Raw genomic sequence first — 25,678 nt, forward strand, 5'->3', positions numbered from 1 at the left:
GTGGTGTGGAAGAGGTGAACCTCTCCATGACCCTTGGGCGTATGCAGCGACAGCAGATCCAGGAGCTGTGCACTAGCTACGCGCCAACGTTCTCAGCCACCCCAGGACTGACTGAACGGGCATACCACTCCATTGACACGGTGTTTCTCAGCAAAAAACTGTCTGAGAGGGAAAGCAACTGGTCAGTCACTGAAAAAGAATGTTACGCCATTGGCTACGCTCTGGAAAAGCTACGCCCATATGTTTGGGGACGGCGTTTCCACCTGCAAACCGACCATGTTGCACTGAAGTGGCTTCACACCGTCAAGGAAACTAACAAAAAACTTCTTCGGTGGAGTTTAGCTCTCCAAGATTTTGATTTCGACGTCCAACACATCTCAGGAGCTTCTAACAAAGTGGCTGATGCACTCTCCCGTGAAAGTTTCCCAGAATCAACTGGTTAAAATCGTCCTTGAGATGTGGAAAATATTGTTAGTCTTTATGTACTTGGTAGTATATTTAGAGATGCATGTGTCTTATTAACTCTGTTTTCCTAGAGCTCCAGGAAGAAATCCCAGCCAGTGTTTCACCCTAGCTGAGATTTGGGGGGCGTGTCATAAATATAAAGGGAAGGGTAAACCCCTTTGAAATCCCTCCTGGCCAGGGGAAAGCTCCTCTCACCTGTAAAGGGTTAAGAAGCTAAAGGTAACCTCGCTGGCACCTGACCAAAATGACCAATGAAGAGACAAGATACTTTCAAAAGCTGGGAGGAGGGAGAGGGACAAAGGGTCTGTGTCTGTCTGTGTGCTGCTCTTGCCAGGGACAGAACAGGAATGGAGTCTTAGAACTTTTAGTAAGTAATCTAGCTAGGTATGTGTTAGATTATGATTTCTTTAAATGGCTGAGAAAAGAATTGTGCTGAATAGAATAACTATTTCTGTCTGTGTACTTTTTTTGTAACTTAAGGTTTTGCCTAGAGGGGTTCTCTATGTTTTGAATCTAATTACCCTGTAAGATATCTACCATCCTGATTTTACAGGGGGGATTTCTTTATTTCTATTTACTGCTATTTTTTATTAAAAGTCTTCTTTTAAAAAACTGAATGCTTTTTCGTTGTTCTCAGATCCAAGGGTTTGGGTCTGTGGTCACCTATGCAAATTGGTGAGGCTTTTTATCCAACATTTCCCAGGAGGGGGGGGGGTGCAAGTGTTGGGAGGATTGTTCATTGTTCTTAAGATCCAAGGGTCTGGGTCTGTAGTCACCTAGGCAAATTGGTGAGGCTTTTTACCAAACCTTGTCCAGGAAGTGGGGTGCAAGGTTTTGGGGAAGTATTTTGGGGGGAAAGACGCGTCCAAACAGCTCTTCCCCAGTAACCAGTATTAGTTTGGTGGTGGTAGCGGCCATTCCAAGGATAACGGGTGTAATATTTTGTACCTTGGGGAAGTTTTGACCTAAGCTGGTAAAGATAAGCTTAGGGGGTTTTTTCATGCAGGTCCCCACATCTGTACCCTAGCGTTCAGAGTGGGGGAGGAACCTTGACAGGAGTACTTGTGGCACCTTAGACTAACAAATTTATCTGAGCATAAGTTTTCGTGAGCTACAGCTCACTTCATCGAATGCATCCGATGAAGTGAGCTGTAGCTCACGAAAGCTTATGCTCAGATAAATTTGTTATTCTCTAAGGTGCCACAAGTACTCCTTTTCTAGATGCAAGTATGTAGAACATCTGTCCTAGCCTAAGGTAGAAGCACTTGACAAAGAGAAGGGGTTCACAGACTCTGTGGAATCTTGCAGGTACTGAAGGAAATGTACATTATGTCTAGTTAGTGATTAGTTCTTAGCTCAGATTTGAAAAGAGATTGGAGATTCAGTGACATGGAAAATGCTTTTCCAACAGGAAAGAGCTGCAGAAGGCCTGCCTGCTAACAGTAGTTAGCTTGAGTGACAGGGATAGGAAGGAGGTGGGTGATAAATGAGCCAAGAGGATGAAGGAAAAGGACCAAGATTGTCAAGCCCGAGTGCCTAAAGTTGTGCTCCTAAGTCCTCATTTAAACTCTTAAATAATTGAACTGAATCAGTGTCACAGTGTCCATTGATTTCTGTCAAAGCTGCGAGGTACTCACCACTTCTTGAAAATCAAGTCACTTGGCAGATGTCTAAATATGGACTTAGGTGCCTCACTTTAGATTCCTGCTTTTGAAAGTCTTGGCCAGGGTCTTTGAAGTAGGCTGGAGTAGGTCTATGGAGAATTTTAAAGCAAGAGAGAAGTTTTGAATGAGGTCTGCAAAAGAATCCTATGAGCTATTTGTGGGGGTGTTGTGGTAACTTTCCTAATTATATTAAAAAGGGTTGGATTTTAAAGTGACTCACATACTAGTGTTATTTTTTTCCAGCAGTACTTGTTCATTTAAAAATACCACAGATGACTATGAAAATTGTACCAAACAAAGCCGTTCTTTGTGTGCTTTTGCATCATAAATTAATACATTACTTAAAGAGTTAATTATCTCACAGTACATTTTTTTAACCTATTTCCATGGTAAAGGCAGAATTTTGAGACATGACATAATTTTGATATGTCTGAGGGAAGAATCCAGCTCAGGACTGTGGTTTTGTGGCTGTCAGATATTTGATCATTTGTGAAATGTCTTCAAGTGCATTTTTGCATTCCTTTTGGCTGGGTCAAACTCTCAGAACAAATCAGCCACAAATAAACCACACCACTAGATGGAGAACAACATACTGTACAGGTTATAGTAATTCATTTACAATAAACTTAGGAACTTTACTTTGTTTCTGGCATGAATACTATTGAATATTCTGTTCCATTCTGCATAAATTATCTTATATCATCTGTGTCACTTTACAGAGTAGCAGCCGTGTTAGTCTGTATTCGCAAAAAGAAAAGGAGTACTTGTGGCACCTTAGAGACTAACCAATTTATTTGAGCATGAGCTTTCATGAGCTACAGCTCACTTCATCGGATGCCACTTTAGTATCTGAGTACCTTCCAGTAGTACATTGTGACATGACTAACATCTGTTATGTGGGTTCATTCTCTCTCTCTCTCTCATCCTCTCTCCAGGGGGAGATCGGTGCATGCAGTGGAGTGTTTTGTTTTAGAGGGTTTTGTTGTGGTTGTGGTACGTGTGCTTTATAAATACTTAGAATACTTCTAGGTTTTATTATAGGTGTTCTGTTTTAATCCACACTTCTCTGATCTGGGCAAAAGTCTCTCTCTCTCCATTTCCTTCCATGCAATTTTATAAGCAGTAAACACACACAATAAATAAATATTATTAATAAAAACAAAAAAAGTGCAAACCAAATAGGACAACTCCCATGTTTCCGCACATGTCCCTGGCTTGGTTTCTGGTGAGCACAACCACCTGAAGCTAAAATTCATCCCTGTGTAGTGGGTGAGCACAAGAGCTATGTGTCATTTTAGCCTTATTTTGAGGAGTTAAGTGGTGCATGGGTCTGTGCTAACACTCCATCCTGAGAGATACCCAGATGCTGACTTTAAACAGGTTCAACTGCACCTGATCAAATCCCATCTGTTAGTTACATCCTTGAGCTGCCTCTGATGGGAATTAACCCCTGAACCGATAGGCCATACCCTGGTTCAGCAGGGCCTGCTCTCAGGAACACTACTTGGATAGAGTACAGCAGGGCTTTTGAGGCTTATTCCAGACTGTGCATAGAAGACCTGTATACTCTATTGTGTTGCCACTGATGTCTACGCTGCATTGTAAATCCAGGATCAGATTCTGGACTGAGCCAAACCCACTACTATCCATACGCAAATCTTTCTGACTCAGGTCAGCACCAGATCCTAGGACCCACCCATTGACACTCAGGTCCTGTCATTTTGCAGTATGGATGCAACTCAAGCCACAGACCCAGGTCAGAAGGTCTGTGTAATGCAATATGGATATGTTAGGATGTTTGTGAGACCCAGGTCCAGAATTATAAAGCCAGGTTTACTATCCAGTACTGTGAATACTCAAGTGTGGGCTTGAAATATTGAGTCCACAAGCATGGGTCTCACATATCGGGGTTTACAAATTTATGGCTGCCATTAAATATATATTTACTTGAAAGTATGTGTAACCCTTCTACCAGTCAGAGTTAGAAGCAGTAAGTACTCCAGATGTAACTGCCAGTCAGCAAAATGGGTGCAGCCACCCCCAGTGAGGAAGTAGTTGCTGGCGTCCCACTTGCTGGTCAGTTTGAAGGCTTTACCCTGGTCCGGTTTACGCTTCAGGGTTTCCATGTACAGTGAGTGGATAGCTGCCTTCAGGGTCCTCTCCAGCATGCCTCTGGCACTCGGGGTGACGATGGTGTTGTCGTCGGACCTGATCTGCGGCATCCAGACTCCCAGCTCCTGGCGCTCCTCGCACCACTCCCAGCAGCAGCCGATGCGCTTCCCCAGGCGATGCATGGCATTGCAAGCGCGGGACCACAGTGAAGCAATGTTGCTCCCATCCCATCCGAATTCGCTATCCAGGGAACCGCTCAGGAAGCTGGCGTTGTCTTGGTTGGAGGGGGCTCTGCTGATCCGCTTCTTTGTCACGTCATGGAAGGCGTTCACCACGATGTTCCGTACCATGGCGTCGGGACACATCAGCAGGCGGAAGGCATGGGTGATCACCGCAGTGTCACACAAGTCGCCCATGCGGGGACATTGGCACTGCCATGCCTATGGGCGACGTAGACCAGCTTGTTGCTGGCTCTCTGGGGAAGAAACAGCCACTTCTTCACCAGCTGCTGGACGATCTTGTCTGCCTTCACCACGGTGGATCCCCTTAGGACGAACGAGATGTGGGGGATCAGGAAGGTGTTCAGGACGTTTATCTTCTGCCATGGTGCCAGCAGGGAGACGTCTATCTTGGTGGCATCCTGCAAGATCTCCTGGATGGTGTCCTCGGGTGTCTGCCAAACACGGAAACCCGTCGGCGTGCTGGTACGCCTGCCCCTCTGCCAGGGGGATGACAGGCTCACCCTGGGTCTGGAACCCCGTTGTCTGCACCGAGTCCCTTTTGCTGCCGTCGATGTGGAGAGCTGCGCACTTCTTTGCATTGAAGCGGAGCCCCATCCAGTCGGCAGCTCAACTGGTGGCGTCTAGCATACGTTGGAGGCTCTCTGGGTCGTCCTCGGTCAGGACCAGGTCGTCCGCGTAAGCCAGGACGCTCACCCTCTCACCATGGAGGTTGAAGCCATCTGTGCCATTGGAGATCGCTCTCAGCAACTGCTCCATGTCGAGGTTAAAGATGATGGGGCTGAGGGGACAGCCCTGCTTAACTCCGCTCCGGATCGGGATCTCGGCGGTCTCCCCTTCGACCGAGCGAATGGTGGTGCTGCATCCCTCGTACGCTTCTCCAGTCAAACGAAGGAAGTTCTCTGGCATCCCAAACTCCTGGAGCGTGGCAAAGATGTGGTGGTGGGGCATGGACCCAAAATTAGCCAGGTCAAGCCACACTACCGCCCACTGCCTCTGCGCCCTTCTGGCCGTTTCAATGGTGGTTTGGAGGACGAAGTTGTGTTCATAGCAGCCCTCGCAGGACATGAAGCCTTTCTGGATGGAGCTGATGGCTCCTCCGCTCACCGACCACTCTGTGATCCTCGATGCCAGGCAATTGGCATATAGCTTGTACATCGTGGAGCAGAGGGAGATGGGCCTTCAGTTGCTGGGGTCGTCCCGCTTGCCTTTCTTGTACACCAGTACCATCATGGCCTTCTTCCAGGAGCTGGGAGTCTGGCAGAATCACTTGCACTGGTTGAAGAGCGTGGTGAGGTCCAGGCAGCTGGGATCTCGCTTTTTCAGGAGGCTGTAGGGATGCTGTCTTTCCCAGGAGCTGTGTTTTTTGTTTTTGAGAGTCTGGCCATCACTTCCTTGGGCGTATCGTCAGTCTCCAGGACACCTGCTTCGTCAACATGGGGCAGGGAGTGGAGGCACTCTGTGCGCTGCACGTCGTCCTGGGCTATGCGGTTGAATACATCCTTGAAGTAGCTGTAGAGATGCTCAGATGGGATCGTGCAGTAGGTTGAGGGCCCATCTAGGATCTCCCTAGTACAGCTTTTGGATCCTGGAATCTGCTGCTGGATCGTAGCGGCGGTAATTGGAGAAAGATGGAAAGATACTACAGTGATGGAAGCTCTGGAGATGCATGTAATAACAATACAAAAATGTTGAAGGGTTGGAACAGAGGGTGGCAGTGGGGAACAGAGTGCTGGGGTCAGAAAGAGGGAACGAGAGGAGCTTACTGTCTTGGTAATTGTTTTACCTCTTAGATTGTAAGCTCGTTTGGGCACTGACCATATTCTTGTACAGCACCTAACACAATAAGATCCTGATCTGTGACTGGGTCCCTTATGCCCTGCTGCAATACAAATAAATAATAATAATAATTGTGATGTGGTAGGGAGAAATTTGTCAGTTCTAGAAATTAATTGTTCAGCTAAAGAACACTCCAAAGAAAGCTTTCTAAGTATGCTGTCTCTAATTGGGAAAGACTAGCCCTGAGCAAATAATTAGTTTCAGTGCAGCTGTGATGATGTGTCCTATAAATGGGTAAAGAAATTCAATGAGCGTTCTAACTTGCAAGAAAAAATATTAGCATGTGTTAAGTGTCAAATAACTTTACACATCATGTCACATTAGCATCTACTGGTCATATATAAAACCGTTCCTCTAATATGTTCAGTCATACATTAAAACGCCCACACTTATGAAAGAGGGGATACAGCAAGTACTTAAAACTGCTTCCATGCTGTAGCACTGCCAGACCTCCTTGGTAAGAGATATGATACATTTATTTTTGAATTTTCAAAGGGATGGATTTGAGTTGATGATGTTTGATATGTGAAGGAAAAAACAAAAGTGGCTATTTTTGGACAAAGCCACCGAAACTATTTGGGTGGGAGACATTGTGAAGCCAAATTCACAGCTGGCACAAATGGTTGCAAATCCATTCACTTAAATGGAGTTGCTAACGCCTACATCTATGGTGAATTACTTATTTTATTTATTTATTTATTTGATTATTTATTATTTGTCTTATTCTAGCCCTAGTCATGGACCAGGACCCCATTGTGCTAGGTGCCGTACAAACAGAGCAAACAGGAGTTTACGATCTAAGTATAAGACAAGATAAATGGATACAATCAGGGCAATAAAAGGTAACAATGAGACAATATTGATTAGATGATGGGCCGTGGTCTCTGCATCAGCAAACTAACTGTTCTTCTTTGAGTACTTGCTCATGTGTCCATTTCACATTGTGTGTGTGCTCCCCACATGCAGCGGTGCTGGAAGTTTTTCCCTCAGCAGTATCTATAGAGGAGCAGCTCTGGAGCCCTGTGGAGGGGTGCCCACATAGTGCAGTGTAAGGGGCGCTGCCGGCTCCCCCCACTCTCAGTTCCTTCTTGCCGCCGGTGACGGTGTACGGAACATTTGCCGCTCTTACTAGCGTTGCTTAGGCTTCATTCATGTGAGTTAGAGTTCTTGTAAAGTTAGTGTACATAGTTAGTAATCAAATTAGTTAGTCCTTAGCAGTAGATAGAGGTTTGTTAGTCCCATCAGGGACTTAGCCGGGAGGATGGGGCATGCCCCGGTCCCCAGGCTTTAAGCCCTGTGATTGCTGCAAACGGCCCAGGCCCGTGAATGATCTGCACAGTAGCTGTCTCAGGTGCCCCAGTGAAGGGCACATAAGTGGTAAGTGTCAAATCTGCAAGTCCTTTAAACCTAGGATCAAGAAAGAACATGAGATCAGGCTCAAAGTGCTCCTGATGGAGTCAGCGCTTACTCCAGCCCCAGAGCAAAGGTCTGACTCGGCACCCAGCACCGCGGCATCTGTGCGTAGTGCCCCACCAGCGCCATCGAAGAGCCAGCACTGATCCCCGGCCAAGAAGGTGGGTAGGGGATGGTCTCCTGCTCCCCACCAGGGGAAGGACAAGGCTGGGGGCGAGCTAAGACCTGCGCCGTGCAGCTCATCTCCCCCATCGGGAAGCTGGGCCTCGGCTCACATCGAGCGATGCAGCCCACCCCGTTCTTTGCCTGGAAGCCCAGACACAGAGGTGGGCCTTCCTCAGCTTCAGGCTGCGCAGGAGATCTGGACCCTCCCAGTGCTGCCCACACTGGCCCCGGCAATGCCCAGACCTCCTTGGGACCTTTCAGTCTGCCTTCTCCCCAACGGTACCGCTCCCCATTGCGGGGGACATCCCGCCACCATTCACCCACTCGAAGCCGTCATGCCTTGGAGTTAGGGAGGCAAACGCATTGGAGCCCTCTACTGTCACTGGACCGTGGGCATCAGCAGCGGGATTCGAGGTGGACTTCACTGGTTACCTTGGCACAGACCCACGGAGGCACATGCTCCCTGGTAGGAACATCGGAACCGGCCCTTAACGTCACTGGAACGCCGTTACGGATCCTGGGAATAATCGGAGGACCGCAGCCGTGGGTCCTGCCAATGATCCCCAAGACAGATATTACCATATTCGGGGAGATCCGCCCAGCCCGCGATACTTCTAGATCCCGCTCCTCATCCTGTTACCGGTCTCGAAGTGTGAGGCGTGGACCGCTAGTTTCCTCTTGTGGATCCTCCGAATGCCACCGATCACCAAGGTCCCCACAGAGATGCACGTCCCGCTCGGACCGGTCCTCCTCTAGATGTGACCATGATTATTGCCAGGCACTGGGTCGCTGCTCCAGTGGATCCGGATCACTGGGCAGCAATCGCTCTGGATATGGCTACAGTACAGAGCCAGGCTCCACATCAGCAGGGCAGCCACCCAGACCATCGGTGTCACCTGCATTGTTGGTACTGAAACCTGCCCTGAGACTCTAGGCCCAGTGGCCCAGCCCGTGGTACCCCTAGAACCCTTGGGGTTCACCCTGTAAGTCCGTGTGGACAAAGGGGAACAGCCTGCTGGACCACCAGTGGATGTCGTGGAACCTGCGGTACTGGCCACCTCCTCCTCGTCACCGGACGAGGCCATCATGAAGCCCCCTCATCCTGTTCCACCAGATGATGCTAAGGCGCACCAGGAGCTGTTAAAGAGGGTCGCATCCAACCTTGGCCTGCATGTGGAGGAGTTGGAGGAGCAAATGGACTCCCTGTTTGACGTCATCTTCTCCATAGCCCCTGCTAGGGTGGCTCTTCCCCTTCACGAAGGGGTATTGAAGATATCCAGCGCCTTGTGGCAAACTCTCTCCTAAGGAAGCTAAAGTTTCACATGATCTGCCTGGCCTCCATTATCCCCTCCCTGGATCTGGGACACCGGCTTGCCACCCTCGACCTGAAAGACACATACTTTCACAAAGCAATCTTCCCAGGACACAGACGCTTTCTCCGTTTTACAGTTGGCTCGGCTCACTACCACTTTGCGGTCCTTCCATCTGGCCTAGCTACAGCACCAAGGGTGTTCACCAAGTGTATGGTGGTTGTCACGGCCTACCTTAAGTGTCGGAGCATCCAGATTTACCTGTACCTCAATGACTGGCTGGTCAAAGGCAGCTCTAAGGCTCAGGTCCAATGCGATGTCACTATACTACAAGCCATGTGCTGCTCCTTGGGACTACTGATCAACCACAAAAAGTCCAGTTACTTCCATCCACGAGACTAATTTACTTGGCCAAGTGGATGAGGTTTTCCCGCTGGGCATCCGAGTGGGGCATTTCTCCCTCGCGTTCTTCAGTGCAGTCCATCTTGGACTGCTTACTGCAATTCAGGACCCAGGGCTCTTCCATTAAAGTGCACCTTGTGGCCATCTCCACATTCCACCAGCCGATCCAAGGTCAGATGGTCTTTTCTCATGATTGTCAGGTTCCTGAGGGGCCTCGAGGCTTTACCCGCAGGTACGGGCCCCTGTCCCGCAGCGGGACCTTAACCTGGTCCTCTCCAGGCCTGCCTTTTGAGCCACTGGTCTCCTGATCCCTTTCCTACTTGTCCTGGAAAGTAACTTTCCTGGTGGTGGTGACGTTGGCGAGATGAGTCTCCTAGATTAAGGCCTTGACCTCAGAATAATCACCTTACACAGTGTTTTATAAACACAAGGTCCAGCTGCGTCCCCACCCAGCCTTCCTTCCTTTCACATGAGCCAGGACATATTCCTGCCTGTGTTCTGTTCCAAGCCACACAAGACTGCTGAGGAGAGGCATTTGCATGCGCTGGATGTGCAGAGGGCCTTGGCTTTTTACTTGAATCGTACCAAGCCTTTCCGTAAATTGACCCAGCTCTTTATTGCTACGGTGGATAGGATGAAGGGCCTTCTGATTTCTTTGCAGAGGATTTCCAGTTGGATCACCTCTTGCATAAAGACCTGTTACGAGCTAGCAAAGGTCCCTCCGCTGCTGATCGTCAAGGCCCATTTGACTAAAGCACAGGCATCTTTGGTGGCCTTCCTGGCACACATCCTGATCCAGGACATCTGTAGAGCCGTGAAGTAATCCTCAGTCCACACGTTCATGTCTCATTACACCATCACTCAGCAGGCCAGAGATGATCCTGCGTTTGGCAGAGTTGTATTACAATCTGCGGAGCCGTGAACTCCTACCCGCCTCCACGGGAACTGCTGGGAGTAACCGAATGTGGAACGGGCATGAGCAAGCACTCTTAAGAAGAAAAGACAGTGACCTTTTCCGTAACTAGTGTTCTTCAAGATGTGCTGCTCGTGTCCATTCCACAACCCGCCTTCCTTCCGCACTGTCGGAGTTTCCGACAAGAAGGAACTAAGGGTTGGGGGAGCCAGTGGCGCCCCTTATAGTGTGCAATGCGGGCGCCACTCCCGAGGGCTAGATTAGGAGCTCTGTTTTAACCACGTTTAGCTTGAGGTGACAACTAAACATCCACAAGGAGATAACACCTTTCATCTTTACTTGTATTTCATTTTAGGCACTCTAAATTTATATTCACAGAAAATAGATACTGTAATGGCTGCTATTTAGTGTTGTGTGGAAAATTCATTATGAAACCCTTATACCATACCACCCTGTTTTGCAAACCTTTCCTGCGTCTATTTTCAAGGGAATTAGGCTAGGGTTATGGTTCTGTGTGCGCACCATGGGAAACTGGAGACAAAACCAGGTAAAGGTCGAATCACAAATGATAAGAGAAAATTCAATACAAGAACTATGACCCTGATCCTGCAAGGAGTTTCATGCAGGCACAGCTCCCGTGTGTGTGAGAGGAGTACACAATGAGTTGGCTGCCTTAGCTTTTAACTTCAGTTATATTTAATAAATCAAAATAGGAAGTCCCAGATTTATTCTTAAACTTTGCCACAGTTTGCTTATAAATGTACTAACAGCCCCCTATGCCCTCAGTAAATGTTTCATCTCTTGCTCCTATTTTAATAGGTATATAGTTACCAAGGCACATCCAAATTATCCTTTTTGGCTACTAGCTACCCTAATAAAGTCAGTGTTGTGTGCAAATACTAATTTTCACTTTGCCAAATATTTTGCTGCAAAGCCGAAATGGTAACAAGGTTCACGTAACTGGGAGAGGAAATAACTTTACATTCCATATTCAAAGGTCTGTGAAATTGGATAAACTTCTGTGGAACATGATGTACAATCAAAGCTCTTAGTGAGGAAAGAATGAGACATCTGGTATGTCTGCTACTGCATGGAAGAGAAAGCTAATGTTATCCAAAATGAATTTAATATTAATAATTTTCACCTATGTGGCACCTTTAGTCCAAGGTACACATACTGTTTTATAAACATTTAATGAGTTGTACCTAGCCATACCCTTGGGAAGCAGACCATTATACGGGTGTTTCCTTTTGAGGACCTGAGTATTGTAATCACCACTACTATCTCTATTTACCACTTCCCCCTCGTGTCTCCTTCGTGTATTTCTCTTTCAAGCCTCTTGGCACTTTCTCCCACACAGCTCCTGTGTTTGTAATATTGTCCCCAATATGCAACACAACAACACTTTCCTCCTTTAAGTTCCTTCTCAAAATTCACCTCTTTCTTTGGTCTCTACAGCAATGATTCTTGCCCCTTCACAGTCTTGGAATGTTACAGCCAAGATTATCAAAAGCAATTAGCAATGTTTGAGTGCCTAGCATAAACTGGTCTGATGGTTGGAGGCAGGGTGCTCAGCATCACTGCAAGCATATCTGTGCCACTCTGACCCTTGCCTCTACTAATGTTCTGATGGTAGTCCATTGTGTGCAGATAGAAACCTTGGCTAGGACTGCCAACAGAACTGTACATTTGTGATGATGGGCTTTGTGGTATGTGCACCTGGAGACTAACAACTAGGTTAAGACACCAACTCGTTTCTTCACTGATCTGAGATGAATTTGAGCTAGTGGTTTAGAGTTGAAAGTTTCCATGTCCTATTACCAATCATTATGATTCTAGCATTTGAGTGTAAAGTATCTGGCACATAGTTGCCCGAGAGAGATGAAAGACCAGGGGGAAAGAAGTCTAAGAGATGCCAGAGGAATAAGTCCTGAGTCATTATGGCACAACAGGAAAGAAGTGAAAATAAAGCTTTCTTATAAAGATAAAAAGCCAGCCAGCCACAGATGGAAAAGTAAGTGTTCCAGGTGGGGTAAAAGTGAAACAAATCATTTCTTTTTGCCAGGACAAAAATTGCTATTGCATGCAATTCCAACAACTCAAATTAAAAAATTTAAGTTAATAAAATTAGACATAACTGACTGAAAAGCCCCATTACTGCACACTGGCCATCTCCCGGCCAGTGCAGGATTTATTTCCTTCAGTTTATTATCTTTGTACGTTGCTGAGTTTAAATGATACGAGTGTCTGAGCTTTCTACCACTTTTCCAGCTATATTCTTCCTTAGTCAAGCAGGCTTGAAAAATCCTAACAAATAATGTTATTAACGTATAAAATTATATTTCTGACATTATTGGAATTGGGGGGTTGGAGGAAATTTCAGGATAAGTGTTGAGTAACACAAAATCTTGTTAAATCTGCTGGAAAGGATACAGCATTGTACAAGTGTGCTCTATACTATACATTAATGTAGGGAAATAGTGGTTTGTTGGCATTCATTGATTTACTGGTGTTTCACGTATTTGTGATGTTTTGCTGTTGACAGTTACATCTCTATTCTGAACTGCAGGGAGGGAAAGGAAAATGTTTTTTTTTCCTACCTTGTGCTCGATTAATCATTTTCTGTATTAACAATTTTTGACTTCCTCCTCTGGTTAGAAATATACCAAACCCCCTGTGCAGAGTGGACAGATTGCTTCCTTTTTACTTGACTGCACCTGTATTTTGACTGCATGCCCTACAGGGATGTTGAGAGTTCTGAGAACAGGAAAAATGAAGAAAATTGTTCACTGACCTGATTTACACCAATAAAAAAATAAAACAGATGCATTAAAAATATGTGAAGCTCTTTAATGTTGTACTTCTAATTACCTTCCTTATGTGGTGTTCTTCAATATTACCATCCTTAACAATAAAGAATATAATATGGAGATAGGTAGGTAGGTCGGTCATTAAATATACTAATACCTAGATTTACTTCTACTTTTACAGTTTATACCAAGTTCTACATACATTACAATAATTTAAACAAGAATTAATTACATCATTTAAAAAGTATAATTCAATGAATTATAATTTGTCCATGAGAAAAGGACACTTCCTTGGCCCTAACCACAAAACAATTAAGATTTGTTTATTAACCTACCTCTGCTCAAAAGACCTGCATAATTAGATGAATCTAAGCAGTGTGCCAGAAGGTTTAAAAAATAGCCTTGTCTGTGTTGCACCAAAGGGAAAACTGTGAGTTGCAGAAGAAAAAGCCCTTTAGGTATAATGCTCTGCTAGCAGCCCCCTTTCTTCCGAATGAAGTGGGATCCTGTACGGATGCCTCTCTTGGTCAGGGATGGTAGAATGGAGCACTGAGAGATGAGGTCTCTTGAGAATGCAGCTCTCAAAGTAGTTAGGTTGCTATAGGTTAAAGCTAATGACCCAAGATTTTCAAAAGTGACTACTGTTTTTGTTTGCCTCTGTTTTGGGTGCCCAGCTTGACTCACCATATTTTCAGGAGGTGATCAGCAGCCAGCCCTGAAAATTAGACTCTTTAAAGGGTCTGTCTACACTTCAATTAAAGACCCACAGTTGGTCCATGTTAGCTGACTCAGGCTTCTGGGGCTCAGCCATGGGGCTGTGTAGATGTTCAGGCTCGAGCTGGATTCCAGGCTCTGGGATCCTGCGCTGGGAGAAGGTCCCAGAGCCCAGACTGAGCCAGAATGTCCACACCACAGCCTCACAGCTTATGACCCACAAGCCCACATCAGTTGACACAGGCCATCTGCTGGTGTTTAGTTGAATGTAGACAGGCCCTAAGAGGTCTCAAGTTGGGCATGAAAAAAATGGAGGTGTCCAAAATTGCTAGACAGTTCTGAAGATTTTGGCTAGGTCCTTTTTAATTCCACTGAGAACTGAACTGGTAGCTAACGCAGGTCCTGGAACATTGATATTATGGGGTTTTTGTTTGATTTGGGTGATGTTCTTAATAACATTGAAATTCTACAGTATGGCCTATTTCTTTGCTAGACAATGCTACAGTCCAGGAATTTTAGACCTTAAATGGAATGTGGGCGTTACACTGAGTCACGACGATTGAGTCTGTCTTTATTAGATATCCAAGTCCTTGGTACTGTCTAAAAGAGTGGCGTGCACATTATGCCTCTGTAGATAATACTTTGCAAAGCTGTGAATAATGTGAATAAGCCAAAAGTCCGCTTTTTTCTTTCTCAGGAAAATCAAAGCAACGCTATCATTTTCCTTCCTAATAAAATAATAATAACTGCTATTATTTCCTTAAAAGGAGGAATTTTAAGTGGCCTGCTGAGTAAATAATTGTTTTTGAGACTTGCTTCCTACAGTGTTCAGAACAGCCTGGTTACAGAAGCCTTTATAATGCAATTGATTCTCTGTAGCAGAAATAATTCCAAGGTGTCAAACATTTAAATATATGTTATGAAGCCAACCCCCAGGACATGTTCTTGGAGATTTTAATAAAAATATCAGCAATTTATAGCACACCCATAGGACGACTTCAAAATTAAGGGTTCTTTGAAAAGTGACTAATGCTTCTGGAAATGTTTTGTGCATGAATGCAGTAGAAAGCTCTTATTGTTCACAGTGAAAAGTTAATGCAGTAAATCCTCACACATTGTTATTGCATCAAGGTGGTTTAGGTTTTTTGTTTTTTGGCTGATGCATGTTAATGAGGTATAAACACTGACATAAGGAAAGTGGTGTGAATTAGATTCCCAGTTTTCTATGTATGGGAACTGGGAAAATACTAACTGCTTTGGGTAATTCTTTCCAACCATTTAATACACCAAGGAGTTGAATCCTTGGCTGTAATCTGTCTACATAAAGAAGTTGTTTATTGTTTTAGGAAGGGTAAAATCTTTCAGCCCCAAATGTATGTTCTTTCTTGGCTTATAATAATTGCACCTTTCTGCTTTTTCTCATTACTTTTCAGTCTGTTTCATCTTCAGAAACAAAGTCTCTTGATCTCATTGCTACTTGCATTTGTTAGGTGGGATTTTCACCCATTTGCTTGGTCTAACATCGCTCTTTTTAAAGTCCATGGTAAAACTCCCATTAACCTTCATGGAACTGAGTTAGGCTAGTGCTTTGGAAAATCCCTCCTTTGTTCTGGATATTGTGGTGATAGGTGCTAGAGAGATACCATAGGTACATTGGATGCATAGATCTCTGTTACAATCAATGTTAAATAGTTCTGTGTGAATTCCAGACTTCCTCCTAAGTTTTTTCTCTTCTTTAATGTAAAGAATCTGTATTGTATTGTAACATAAACAAAGAGAAGGGGAGGAAGGAGAATGTATTGGCACACAAATACAGATGCTATGTAACTAAAAGCGTTTATATGCTGTACATAAAATGACCTCTTATTTATTTTAATTTAAATAAATGTTCATTTAATTCAGACATTAAGGCTCTTTCCTGTGAAATCAGGGGGCAATTGCCTCTAGTGCCTCCACTGATCAAAATTACTGCACTATCACAGAGCTGGAGAGGTGGGATTTTCAGGTCACTAAAGTTCCAAATCATTTGGGACTCGATGGGAGCGAGATGAGTCTCTTAAAAGGTTACCTTCTTGAGGCAAGGACCCTGTCGTCTTATTTATCAGTCAAGCTCCATGTAAGTCTTTGTAGCTGTAGGTGAAATTAATTCTCCCTTCCTATATATCTTTGCCTCCACAACTGTTTCTTTTTAAATCACATCTTTAAATGTCCCACTTCTCCCTTTCCTATGCATTGTAATGTAGTTTTCCCCTCTGCTTTTGGTCTTCCGACTAAAACCTTGCCTATGCTACCAAAAATTGCCATTCTGATGATGAGTGTCAACAGGTGCTCAACTGGTTGGCTACATGGGTAGTCAGGACCAAATGAGGTGTTTAGCACCACTTGTGAAATCCTGGTTAAAATTTCCTTCAGTTTACATCCTCCGTTGTCTTTTGTATTTTTTTGACTTGGTAAAGTATTTTGGAGATAGAATTTGTATGAAAGATGCAAAATAAAAGAAAGTGACTGATCTTGCAAGATGCTGAATGGCCTCGACGGCCATTGCCTTTGGCTGGAGTCAAGCAAGCTCAGCAGCTTGCAGGACTGGGCCCCAAAATTGCATTCCATTGTAGTGATGGTGGTAAGCTAGGCCACGCTCAATAAAAAGGGAGCAAAATAGCTACACTAAAGAGGTGAAAAACATTGTGTGTTTTTAAATGTATTCAACTTTTGCGAAACTCACCTGTTTTTTAAAATAAAGCATATTAGGTTTCTTACTAAGGTATCCGATTGTCCATTTGCAGCATTCCAGACCTTCCTTGGGAAAGATGATGTGTCTCATGAATTAGAAGAGAGTGAAGCACAGAGAAATGTTAAATTAGAGTCTGTCCTTCAACTTCTGAGAAACCGCTCTGTACACTGGCAGATCATTACTGTGATCATCACCATGGCCTGCTACCAGCTCTGTGGGCTAAATGCTGTAAGTATTCCTTTTCAGTATCCAGCCTGCTAATGGGTCACATCTTTTGTTAATCAGTATTTATATGTTCTCATACTTGACTATTTTCATAATTTATCATTTCTCTGCTATTCCTCGTGATGGTGTCCCTAACCTCTGTTTGCCAGAAGCTGGAAATGGACGACGGGGGTGGATCACTTGAAGATTACCTGTTCTGTTCATTCCCTCTGGCACACCTGACATTGTGTATGCATTGTTCTCTCTCTCTCACACACTTTCCCTGCTCCTTCCCCCTTCTCCCCCCTCATTCATAGTGGCAATTCACAGTCATTCACATTCACAATTTTTGGGTTTGGTTCAACCCGACCCAATTTTTTTTAACTGCCAGTGAACTGAAAAATCAGTTATTTGCCCAGCTCTAATTGGGGTCTCCTGGGGGTAACATTTTCACAAGTGACTTAGGCATTTAGAGGCCTAAGTCCCTTTGATTTTCAGTAAGACTCATGCTCTTAGGAGCATAAGTCCCAGTTTGCAAAAGTGAGCCTTTAAGGGTCTATCTACACTACAGCTGGGAGCAAGGCACCTGCCCAGATAGATAGACTCATATTAGCAGGACTCATGCTAGAGTGCAAAAAATAGTGGTTTGGCTCTTGCAGCCCTGGCATAGGCTCAGGATAGCCACCTGAGCTAGGATTCAAGGGGCAGGATGGGCATGTGCACAAATGCCTTGTCCAAGCCTCCCTTAGTGCTGCAACGTCAACGTTGCTGTATTTAGCACGGTAGCGCAAGTCTGTCTACCCAGACTGGGAGGCTCACTCCTAGCTGCAGTGTGGACATACCTTAAAAGTCACGTAGGCACTTTTGAAAATGTTACCTAAAGTGATTTGTCTAAGATCGTACTGCAGAATAATGAATTGGAAATGTAACCCAGATAACAGAAAAACTTTTCAACACATACGAGAAAGAAGTCTAAAAGATTTTCTTCAATTTTTAGGATACACTAGAAAAAACCTAGCACGGTAGGTATTGTTTTCTTCTAACTGCAAGATTTCAGTGCTGATGACAGGATTTTTTGTTCCTTGTTGTGGATATTTTGAGATGAAATGAAATGGAATTATCTTGTCACGCATTCTTTGTTACAGTTTATCAACTCAATTTATAAATGAAATAAATGACACCTACAGTAAGTAACACAGACTAATAAAGTTATGTGCTTGCATTGTTTAAAAAATCCCATAGATATATTTTCAGGGATATAAGGAGAAATGTGTGACTTTTGGCATATTTGAAAGACCAAAATTGACCAGCTCCAATGAAATATGACATGCTTTAAGAGCAAAATACCATATCTTTCCTGGTGGGGTATAATTTTTTTAAAACTATTGTACATGTTCCAAAACTAATGCAGCATTTATTTTAGGTAGGCACATTTTGAAATCAAGCTCCATATAGAAATATCAATTGACAGTGCCCTGTAATCGTAGGAATTAGGTATTTTTATCTCATTTTTTGTTTTGTTTCTTTTTCCATATAATTCTGCCAATTATGTAAAATTTGTTACACAAGTTGAGTTTTGAATTACGATTTGAAACTGATTTTCTAGTTAAATTATTATTATTGTAAAACCTTCTGAGATGCCTGCAAGAAAGGTGCTGTGTAATAGAAATTGGCTAAAGTACATACTGAATCACTGTTTCACTTTTCTTTGTTATGCCACTAAGAACTTAAGACATTCTAAGAAGAGGGTGAGGTACCTGGACATACCTGCTGCTGCTTTTCTTTGGTTGATGTCAATTTTATAGCCCTCTCTACTCTTTTCCTGCAAAATCAAATCATAGCCAAATTCAGCTCTGTGATATATTTACTGGGCTCCCATTGAGGTAAATGGAAATCATGCACATGTTCAATGACAGTGTTGCCCCAGCTGTTTTTTTTAACTTAATTACACTATTTGCATCAATCATATTTCACAGTAACTTATCCAGTATGTTCATTTCTCACTTGGGAAATATGTCTCCTTGAATTCCTTATTTAAGACTAAATTCAGGAAGGTATTTAAGCACAGTCCTAAATTTAAGTGGATGCATACTTCCATCGATTACTTAAAGTTAGGAATATGGTTAAATACTTTGCTAAATCAGGACCGTGCTTCTGTACATGTGCATACCTGAGCTTTGAATTCTTCACCAGTATAAACATCCACTGTAATCTTGAAAACATAATCAGAGACTTAGTTTGAGGAATGCTAAGCATTTCTGAAAAAATCTCTTGGTACACAGAAAGTGTCCTCACACCTAGGCATATGTTGGAATCCCGTTATCTCGTGGAAATTGCCATTTTAATGTCTATTGGAATCTACAGATTATTCATCATATAGGAGGGCACAAAGAACAAGCAGGTTCTTTCTTCCCTATAGGATCTAAAAGTAGAACAGTGCAAGTATATGATGTCTTGCATGGTGTATACTGTTTTCTCAGATTGGGCCTGATCCAAACCCCACCGAAGCCAGTGCAAATAACTCCAGTTGATTTCAGTGGATTTTGGATTAGGCCCCCAGTTGGGACAATGGGACCGAGAGAGAAAGATGCTACTGTCCTTTGGGCAGGAAAATAAGATTGTGCGCATGCAGGCACCCACCCTCTCCTGGTGCAGGTTTCTTGAGATAACGTTGTTTTAATTTTGAGAGAGAATTAAAAAATAAGTATAGCCTTTTGTTTCTCAACCATGCAACCATTATTCTTACAGACTTGACATAACTTCCATAGGAATCCCACTGAAATCAGTGGGACTATGTGGCAATCAGGATTTGGCCCATGAGCAAGTATTTTGCCTACTCAGTCGCAAGCACTCAATAAATCCATTCTCACACAGACACAGTATTTTAAGTGGATTAACATTTTTCTCTGATTTCAACTGGGAGTTCTTTACAATGTGAAAATCCTTCATAATATTAAACTCTAAGATCCAGCTGGCCTGTGGTGGCCTACTAGCCAGGCAGGGCTTGCCATATGTCTTGCCCAGATGGGTGTGTCAGAAAAAAGATTGGACTGATCCTTCCACATTTATCCAAGAGCTTCAGATCATTCCCAGGGGAGATTACCAAGTGGCTGCCTTCTGTAATTGTCCAGCTGGTATCTTGAGGAGTATATCTAGCAATTATTCCCTTCTAAGGCTTTATCTTGTAATAAAAAATCTCACCATTTAATTCCACCAAGTACATTATTTTCTAGATGCACCAGAAACTATAATGAAGACATTGATGATCATACTACTAGATGTAATTATGGTGAATCATTAAACAATCAATCACAGTATTCAAAAGAAAGCTGTATTAGTTCTACTGGTTAATAAAAAGTTGTATATGATAAATCTATATACCATGGACAAGGAATTAACTTCAAAATATAAATTAATAATAAAGTATCTCAGCCCTAAAGTACACACAAAACTAAATGAAGTGAATATAATTTCTCATCACTGGTGAATTTGATCTGTTCCTTTTCTCTCCTGCTTCATATTTAATATAATTAATTTCAAACTGCTTAACATACACCATGTGCAACTTTAAGATAGAATTTTGAGGGATAAAAAGTTTCTGATAGACAATCAACAAAGATTAACTTTATTTTGTAAATTATGTTTAAGGGCAAAGATGCTGAAATATTTTATCCAGATTACTAAAATAAATCATTGGCACTGGTTATTCTTCTCTCAAACAGTTATTCCCTGGCATGTGAATTGCACAGGGACATGAATGCTCCCTTTGCTCTTTGTTTCTGCCATGTCTAGTTGAGCTGAACCATTTTTTAATAGAATCATATTGTCCACGGGTCAGAATTGGGTGAACAAGATGGTAATACTCTTCTAAGCTCCACCCACACAAGGCACCAAGTCAGAATGTGGTGTCACATACTCTCTGGGCTGCTTGAGTTCAGACACCCTCACTAGGATCCCTTAAGACCCAGGTGCTTTGGTGGACTTCTCAGGCTTGACTTCCCCTCAGTGAGGTTCATATGCCCCACTGGGCTTATTAAACTTAGCTTCCCTTTGAAGAGGCTTTGGTCGTCTGCTGGCATCTTGTTTGGAGTGGGAGGATTGTCAATCTCTCTCAAGCCCATTCACTCAACATGCCAAGATGTTGTTTATGGCTTTCATTTTCAATATGGCAGGTGACGGGCTTTATTTTAGAGACTTCACATCCTTCTAGCAATCCGTTATTTTTCTCCTTCTCTGGTAATCAAATACATCCCTTCTCTCTGTCCGCCAGATGTTTCTGCTTTACGGTAGAACCGCTAATCACATTGCATGTTTTGGCATCTGATTTTCTTTGTCTCATTTCCTTCTGTCCAAGAATCTCAGATTTCAAATAAATGTTTACAGTTTTCACTTCTCTGAAGAGTAGCTGATGCTTTGGTATTGCCCAGACACATTATTTTAAAGCACAAGCACATTACATGGTGTACGACCGTCTAGGTAGAAAGCAGTCCTTATTAACTGTAGAAAATACAAATCAGCTTCATCCAGCCCTTCCCAAAAATCTATTGGCCTGTAGAGGTTTTAGAATGTGCCATATTTCTGTGCTGTCATTTACTTGCCAAGGGCCATATTCATCAAGATACTGAATGCCTTTGATTGACTTGTGGGCCACTTGCGGGCACTCAGTGTAACCCACTGGTGAATGTGTGTTAAAGTCCCACTCTGTGCCAGTCCATAGGGGAGATGAGTTGATACAGCCCCGAACTAGAGAGGCCAAGTTGTAGTAGCTCAGGCTTGTAGTTCTGGGGGTCCTCCAGTTCAGTGTGCAAAGTGTTGGCCAAGATGTCAGCCATCACATCAGTACCTTGCTGGGTTGGGCCCTAGGTATTCTGTACTGCCGTGCATCTTGTGTAGCCATTTGCACTTGTGCAGAGTGGGTGTAAGATACTAGTTTAGTGACTTGGTTGTGTTTTACTCCCCCTTTTCAGTCTATTATGCACAGGTGTAAATATTACAGGTCACCTCACAAGGCGTAAGGCAGTACAGAATTAGACCCAATATTGTATTTCAGCTTTTATAATTTGCCTTTTAGGTTTTATCCATTTTTTGCTCAAAGTTCTTGATTTGTGAGTGAAGAAACAAAAAATTATACATCAATCATGTGCCCCAATTTAAGATTTATAGTCACTTCAACACTTTCAGGCAGCTCATCGTGCAATATTATTTGGCTTTTTTTAAAATCTTCTATTTATATATTCAAATTAAATGTTCAAGTCCTCTTTTTCAAACTATGACAGCTAATGAAGCATTTATTTTGTATTTTAATATAGATCTGGTACTACACAAATAGCATCTTCAGGGAAGCTGGGATAAGTCCTAAACTGATCCCTTATGTTACCTTGAGCACCAGCACTGTTGAGATTTTGTCTGCTGTTTCTTCCGTAAGTTGAGTGATAAATTGGATATGTGTACATTTGATGATAAATAACCCCCTTAAAATTACTTATTTAATATTATGTTACTGATGTATTATTTCTTTATTCATGTTTAAAAACTTTATCAGCAGTCATATATTGATGATTAAGTTCAACAGCTTGAAAATACCATTTGTTGAGTCCAATTCTAGACCTACTTTCCATGACTCTGTAGGGTGTATATACCCCAGAATGACATTTAAACTATATAGCAACAGCTTTAGGATCAAATTTATCCAGATAGTGAGTTGTGAAACTGCTCCATGTAAATGAACAGAAAGAAGAGCATGGAGAAGTTTATCCTCAAGATCCCAATTCAGGGTTGGGCTAGGTAAAAAAGGTAAGTCATTTTGGACTTCAGAAAGCCGTCAAAAAGTGGTGATGTGACAATTATTCCATAGTGATTAATGAGTATCAAGCAAAATTTTTCACCTTGCATGGCGTACGTGTAAATGTTTGTTTATACACCAGCCATTCATTTTACACAGTGATGGGAAGATAAGGAAAACAACCACAATGATGTGGAGGATCCAAAGTTCCATGTTTTCACTTCTGGCTCCTTCAGTGGTAGCGAATACAAAGCTCTTTAGCACCAGAATCTATAATGTGCCGTGAATGTATACTGAATTCAAATGCAAAAAATCCCCATAAACTTTTGATGGAGAAGTAGTAGCCACATACATTTTCATTACTCCCCACCCTCACCAGCAAACTTGATTAGACAACATGATACGCTATTGTGACAAAATAAAACCGAAGGAACTTTCAGTAGTTGAATAAATTGCTCACTGTTAGTGTAAGCTTATTTTTGTTTGCACTGTTATAATTAAAACATTTAAATGTTTTTGGAATGTGACATTGCAAATCAACAGATTAACTGCAAAGGTAAATTTCATACTTTTTAATTAAAGCTTTATCTGCATATATTCTAATACTATTAAAACAATATTACATAATCATGTTGGGATTTAAAGCATTTTTAAATGTCAGAGAAACAATCTTGGCAAAAAATCCATCCTAGTAGGATAAACAGGTGTTTTGTGGCCCCTTAAATGTTATACTAAAATCAAGCTATCAACATTATTTCCATATTGTACGGGACATAAGGAGATCTTAAATGTCACAAAGGCCTTCTCCTGATCTTTGTACCTTTCCACACATCTATATTTAGATTTGTGATGATCTCAGTTTAGATACATAGCCACTCTTTTAAATAAATGGGACATTATTTTAATATTTCTTTGTTTAAGATAAACACAAAAAATGATTTGGCAGATATTTTTATATGGGGAGGATGCTGACCTTTTGTTTTCTGGCACTGAAAATTACACGGAGAAGGTTTGATGATATAAAAGCCATTCTATAAAGAGGGTCTGTTGTCTTTTCAGTGGGTTCCATACAGTCAGTTTTTAGGGCATGTTCAGAATACATTCTTATATCTAACAAGAAATGTCTAAGTTAGTTCCCGGTATCTGTGATTTCTTCAGTAAGTTTCTCATGCCCACAAGGTTATTTTTAATTCCCTTCTTTTATATGCAGTCTGCTTGCTGTGCCTCTGGAAATACTGATGTATGGAAATCTCTAACTTTTCAAACATGCTCTTTTGAGATACACTGAAACATTGCTTTATAGACTTAGTTTTATTTCAAGAATCCTCTGGCACATTTTATTGTTCCTGTTCCAAGGGACACCAACTTGAATTTTACATTGCCATTTGAAAATGTTATACCTTCTCTTGTTCCAAGTAACTCCTAAGCCTATTATAGTTGGAAGAGATTGAAGGGGGTATGTTTTTCTTTTCTTTTCTTTTTCCCCAAGTTTGTTTCTTTTATGCATTTGCCAGCATTTTATGTATGGTCAGTTTCACTGTTTTGTTGATGACAAACTGCACCACTCTCCTGCACTGCTCTGGGTGGGAGTTCATAAGCACACTCTTCCACAGGAATCTGCAATTAGGTGTTTACAAATAGCAACAAAATGAAACTGAAACCAGGTCACCATCAGGAATAGAACCCACCGCACAGGTCCCTACCAAGTGAGTTAATGAATTACAGTACCTCCATTGTCAGATAGCAACAGTAGACTTTTATCCTCTTTGTGGACTAGTCATTAAAAGATCCATGATGCAATTACAGTAGGTTATACAGGCAGCACACTGTTGTATAAAAAGACAGCAGAGCATTTGGTAGTACTGTTTTGGGTCTACCCAACAGACGGGAGAGAAGAAAAACCATAATATTTATTTTTTGATAAAGAATCTAAAAAACATTCAATTCACAATATATCCTTAATACAGGAACATAAAATTCAAATAGAAAGTGTCCCTTTAAGTTACCTTCTGGGAATAATAGCCCAGTAATAATAGGTTGATGTGATCCTTGAGGAAAAACAAACATACAATGATTATAATTAAGGCTAAGATTTTGTCATGGATATTTTTAGTAAAAGTTACGGACATAGAATCATAGAATATCAGGGTTGGAAGGGACACCAGAAGGTCATCTAGTCCAACCCCCTGCTCGAAGCAGGACCAATTCCCAGTTAAATCATCCCAGCCAGGGCTTTGTCAAGCCTGACCTTAAAAACCTCTAAGGAAGGAGATTCTACCACCTCCCTAGGTAACGCATTCCAGCGTTTCACCACTCTCATAGTGAAAAAGTTTTTCCTAATATCCAATCTAAACCTCCCCCCCTGCAACTTGAGACCATTACTCCTCGTTCTGTCATCTGCTACCATTGAGAACAGTCTAGAGCCATCCTCTTTGGAACCCCCTTTCAGGTAGTTGAAAGCAGCTATCAAATCCCCCCTCATTCTTCTCTTCTGCAGGCTAAACAATCCCAGCTCTCTCAGCCTCTCCTCATAACTCATGTGTTCTAGACCCCTAATCATTTTTGTTGCCCTTCGCTGGACTCTCTCCAATTTATCCACATCCTTCTTGTAGTGTGGGGCCCAAAACTGGACACAGTACTCCAGATGAGGCCTCACCAATGTCGAATAGAGGGGAACGATCACGTCCCTCGATCTGCTCTCTATGCCCCTACTTATACATCCCAAAATGCCATTGGCCTTCTTGGCAACAAGGGCACACTGCTGACTCATATCCAGCTTCTCATCTACTGTCACCCCTAGGTCCTTTTCCGCAGAACTGCTGCCTAGCCATTCGGCCCCTAGTCTGTAGCTGTGCATTGGGTTCTTCCGTCCTAAGTGCAGGACCCTGCACTTATCCTTATTGAACCTCATCAGA

At 42.7% G+C, this 25,678-nt stretch overlaps 1 protein-coding gene across 3 annotated transcripts in view; it reads left to right on the forward strand.

Annotated features, from left to right (window-relative positions):
* Window positions 1-25,678, forward strand: part of SLC2A9 (solute carrier family 2 member 9) — a 222,614-nt gene that overhangs the window by 103,078 nt on the left and 93,858 nt on the right. For 2 of the 3 annotated variants that reach the window (XM_048848860.2, XM_048848861.2), the window contains 2 exons: window positions 16,830-17,005; window positions 22,291-22,401. In XM_048848860.2, coding sequence (XP_048704817.1) covers window positions 16,830-17,005; window positions 22,291-22,401 — 287 coding nt within the window. The remainder of the gene's footprint in view (window positions 1-16,829; window positions 17,006-22,290; window positions 22,402-25,678) is intronic. The other variant, XM_075128030.1, reaches the window with a different exon arrangement.

Source organism: Caretta caretta, chromosome 4 (assembly GCF_965140235.1).
Source record: "Caretta caretta isolate rCarCar2 chromosome 4, rCarCar1.hap1, whole genome shotgun sequence".
Taxonomy (NCBI): domain Eukaryota; kingdom Metazoa; phylum Chordata; order Testudines; family Cheloniidae; genus Caretta; species Caretta caretta.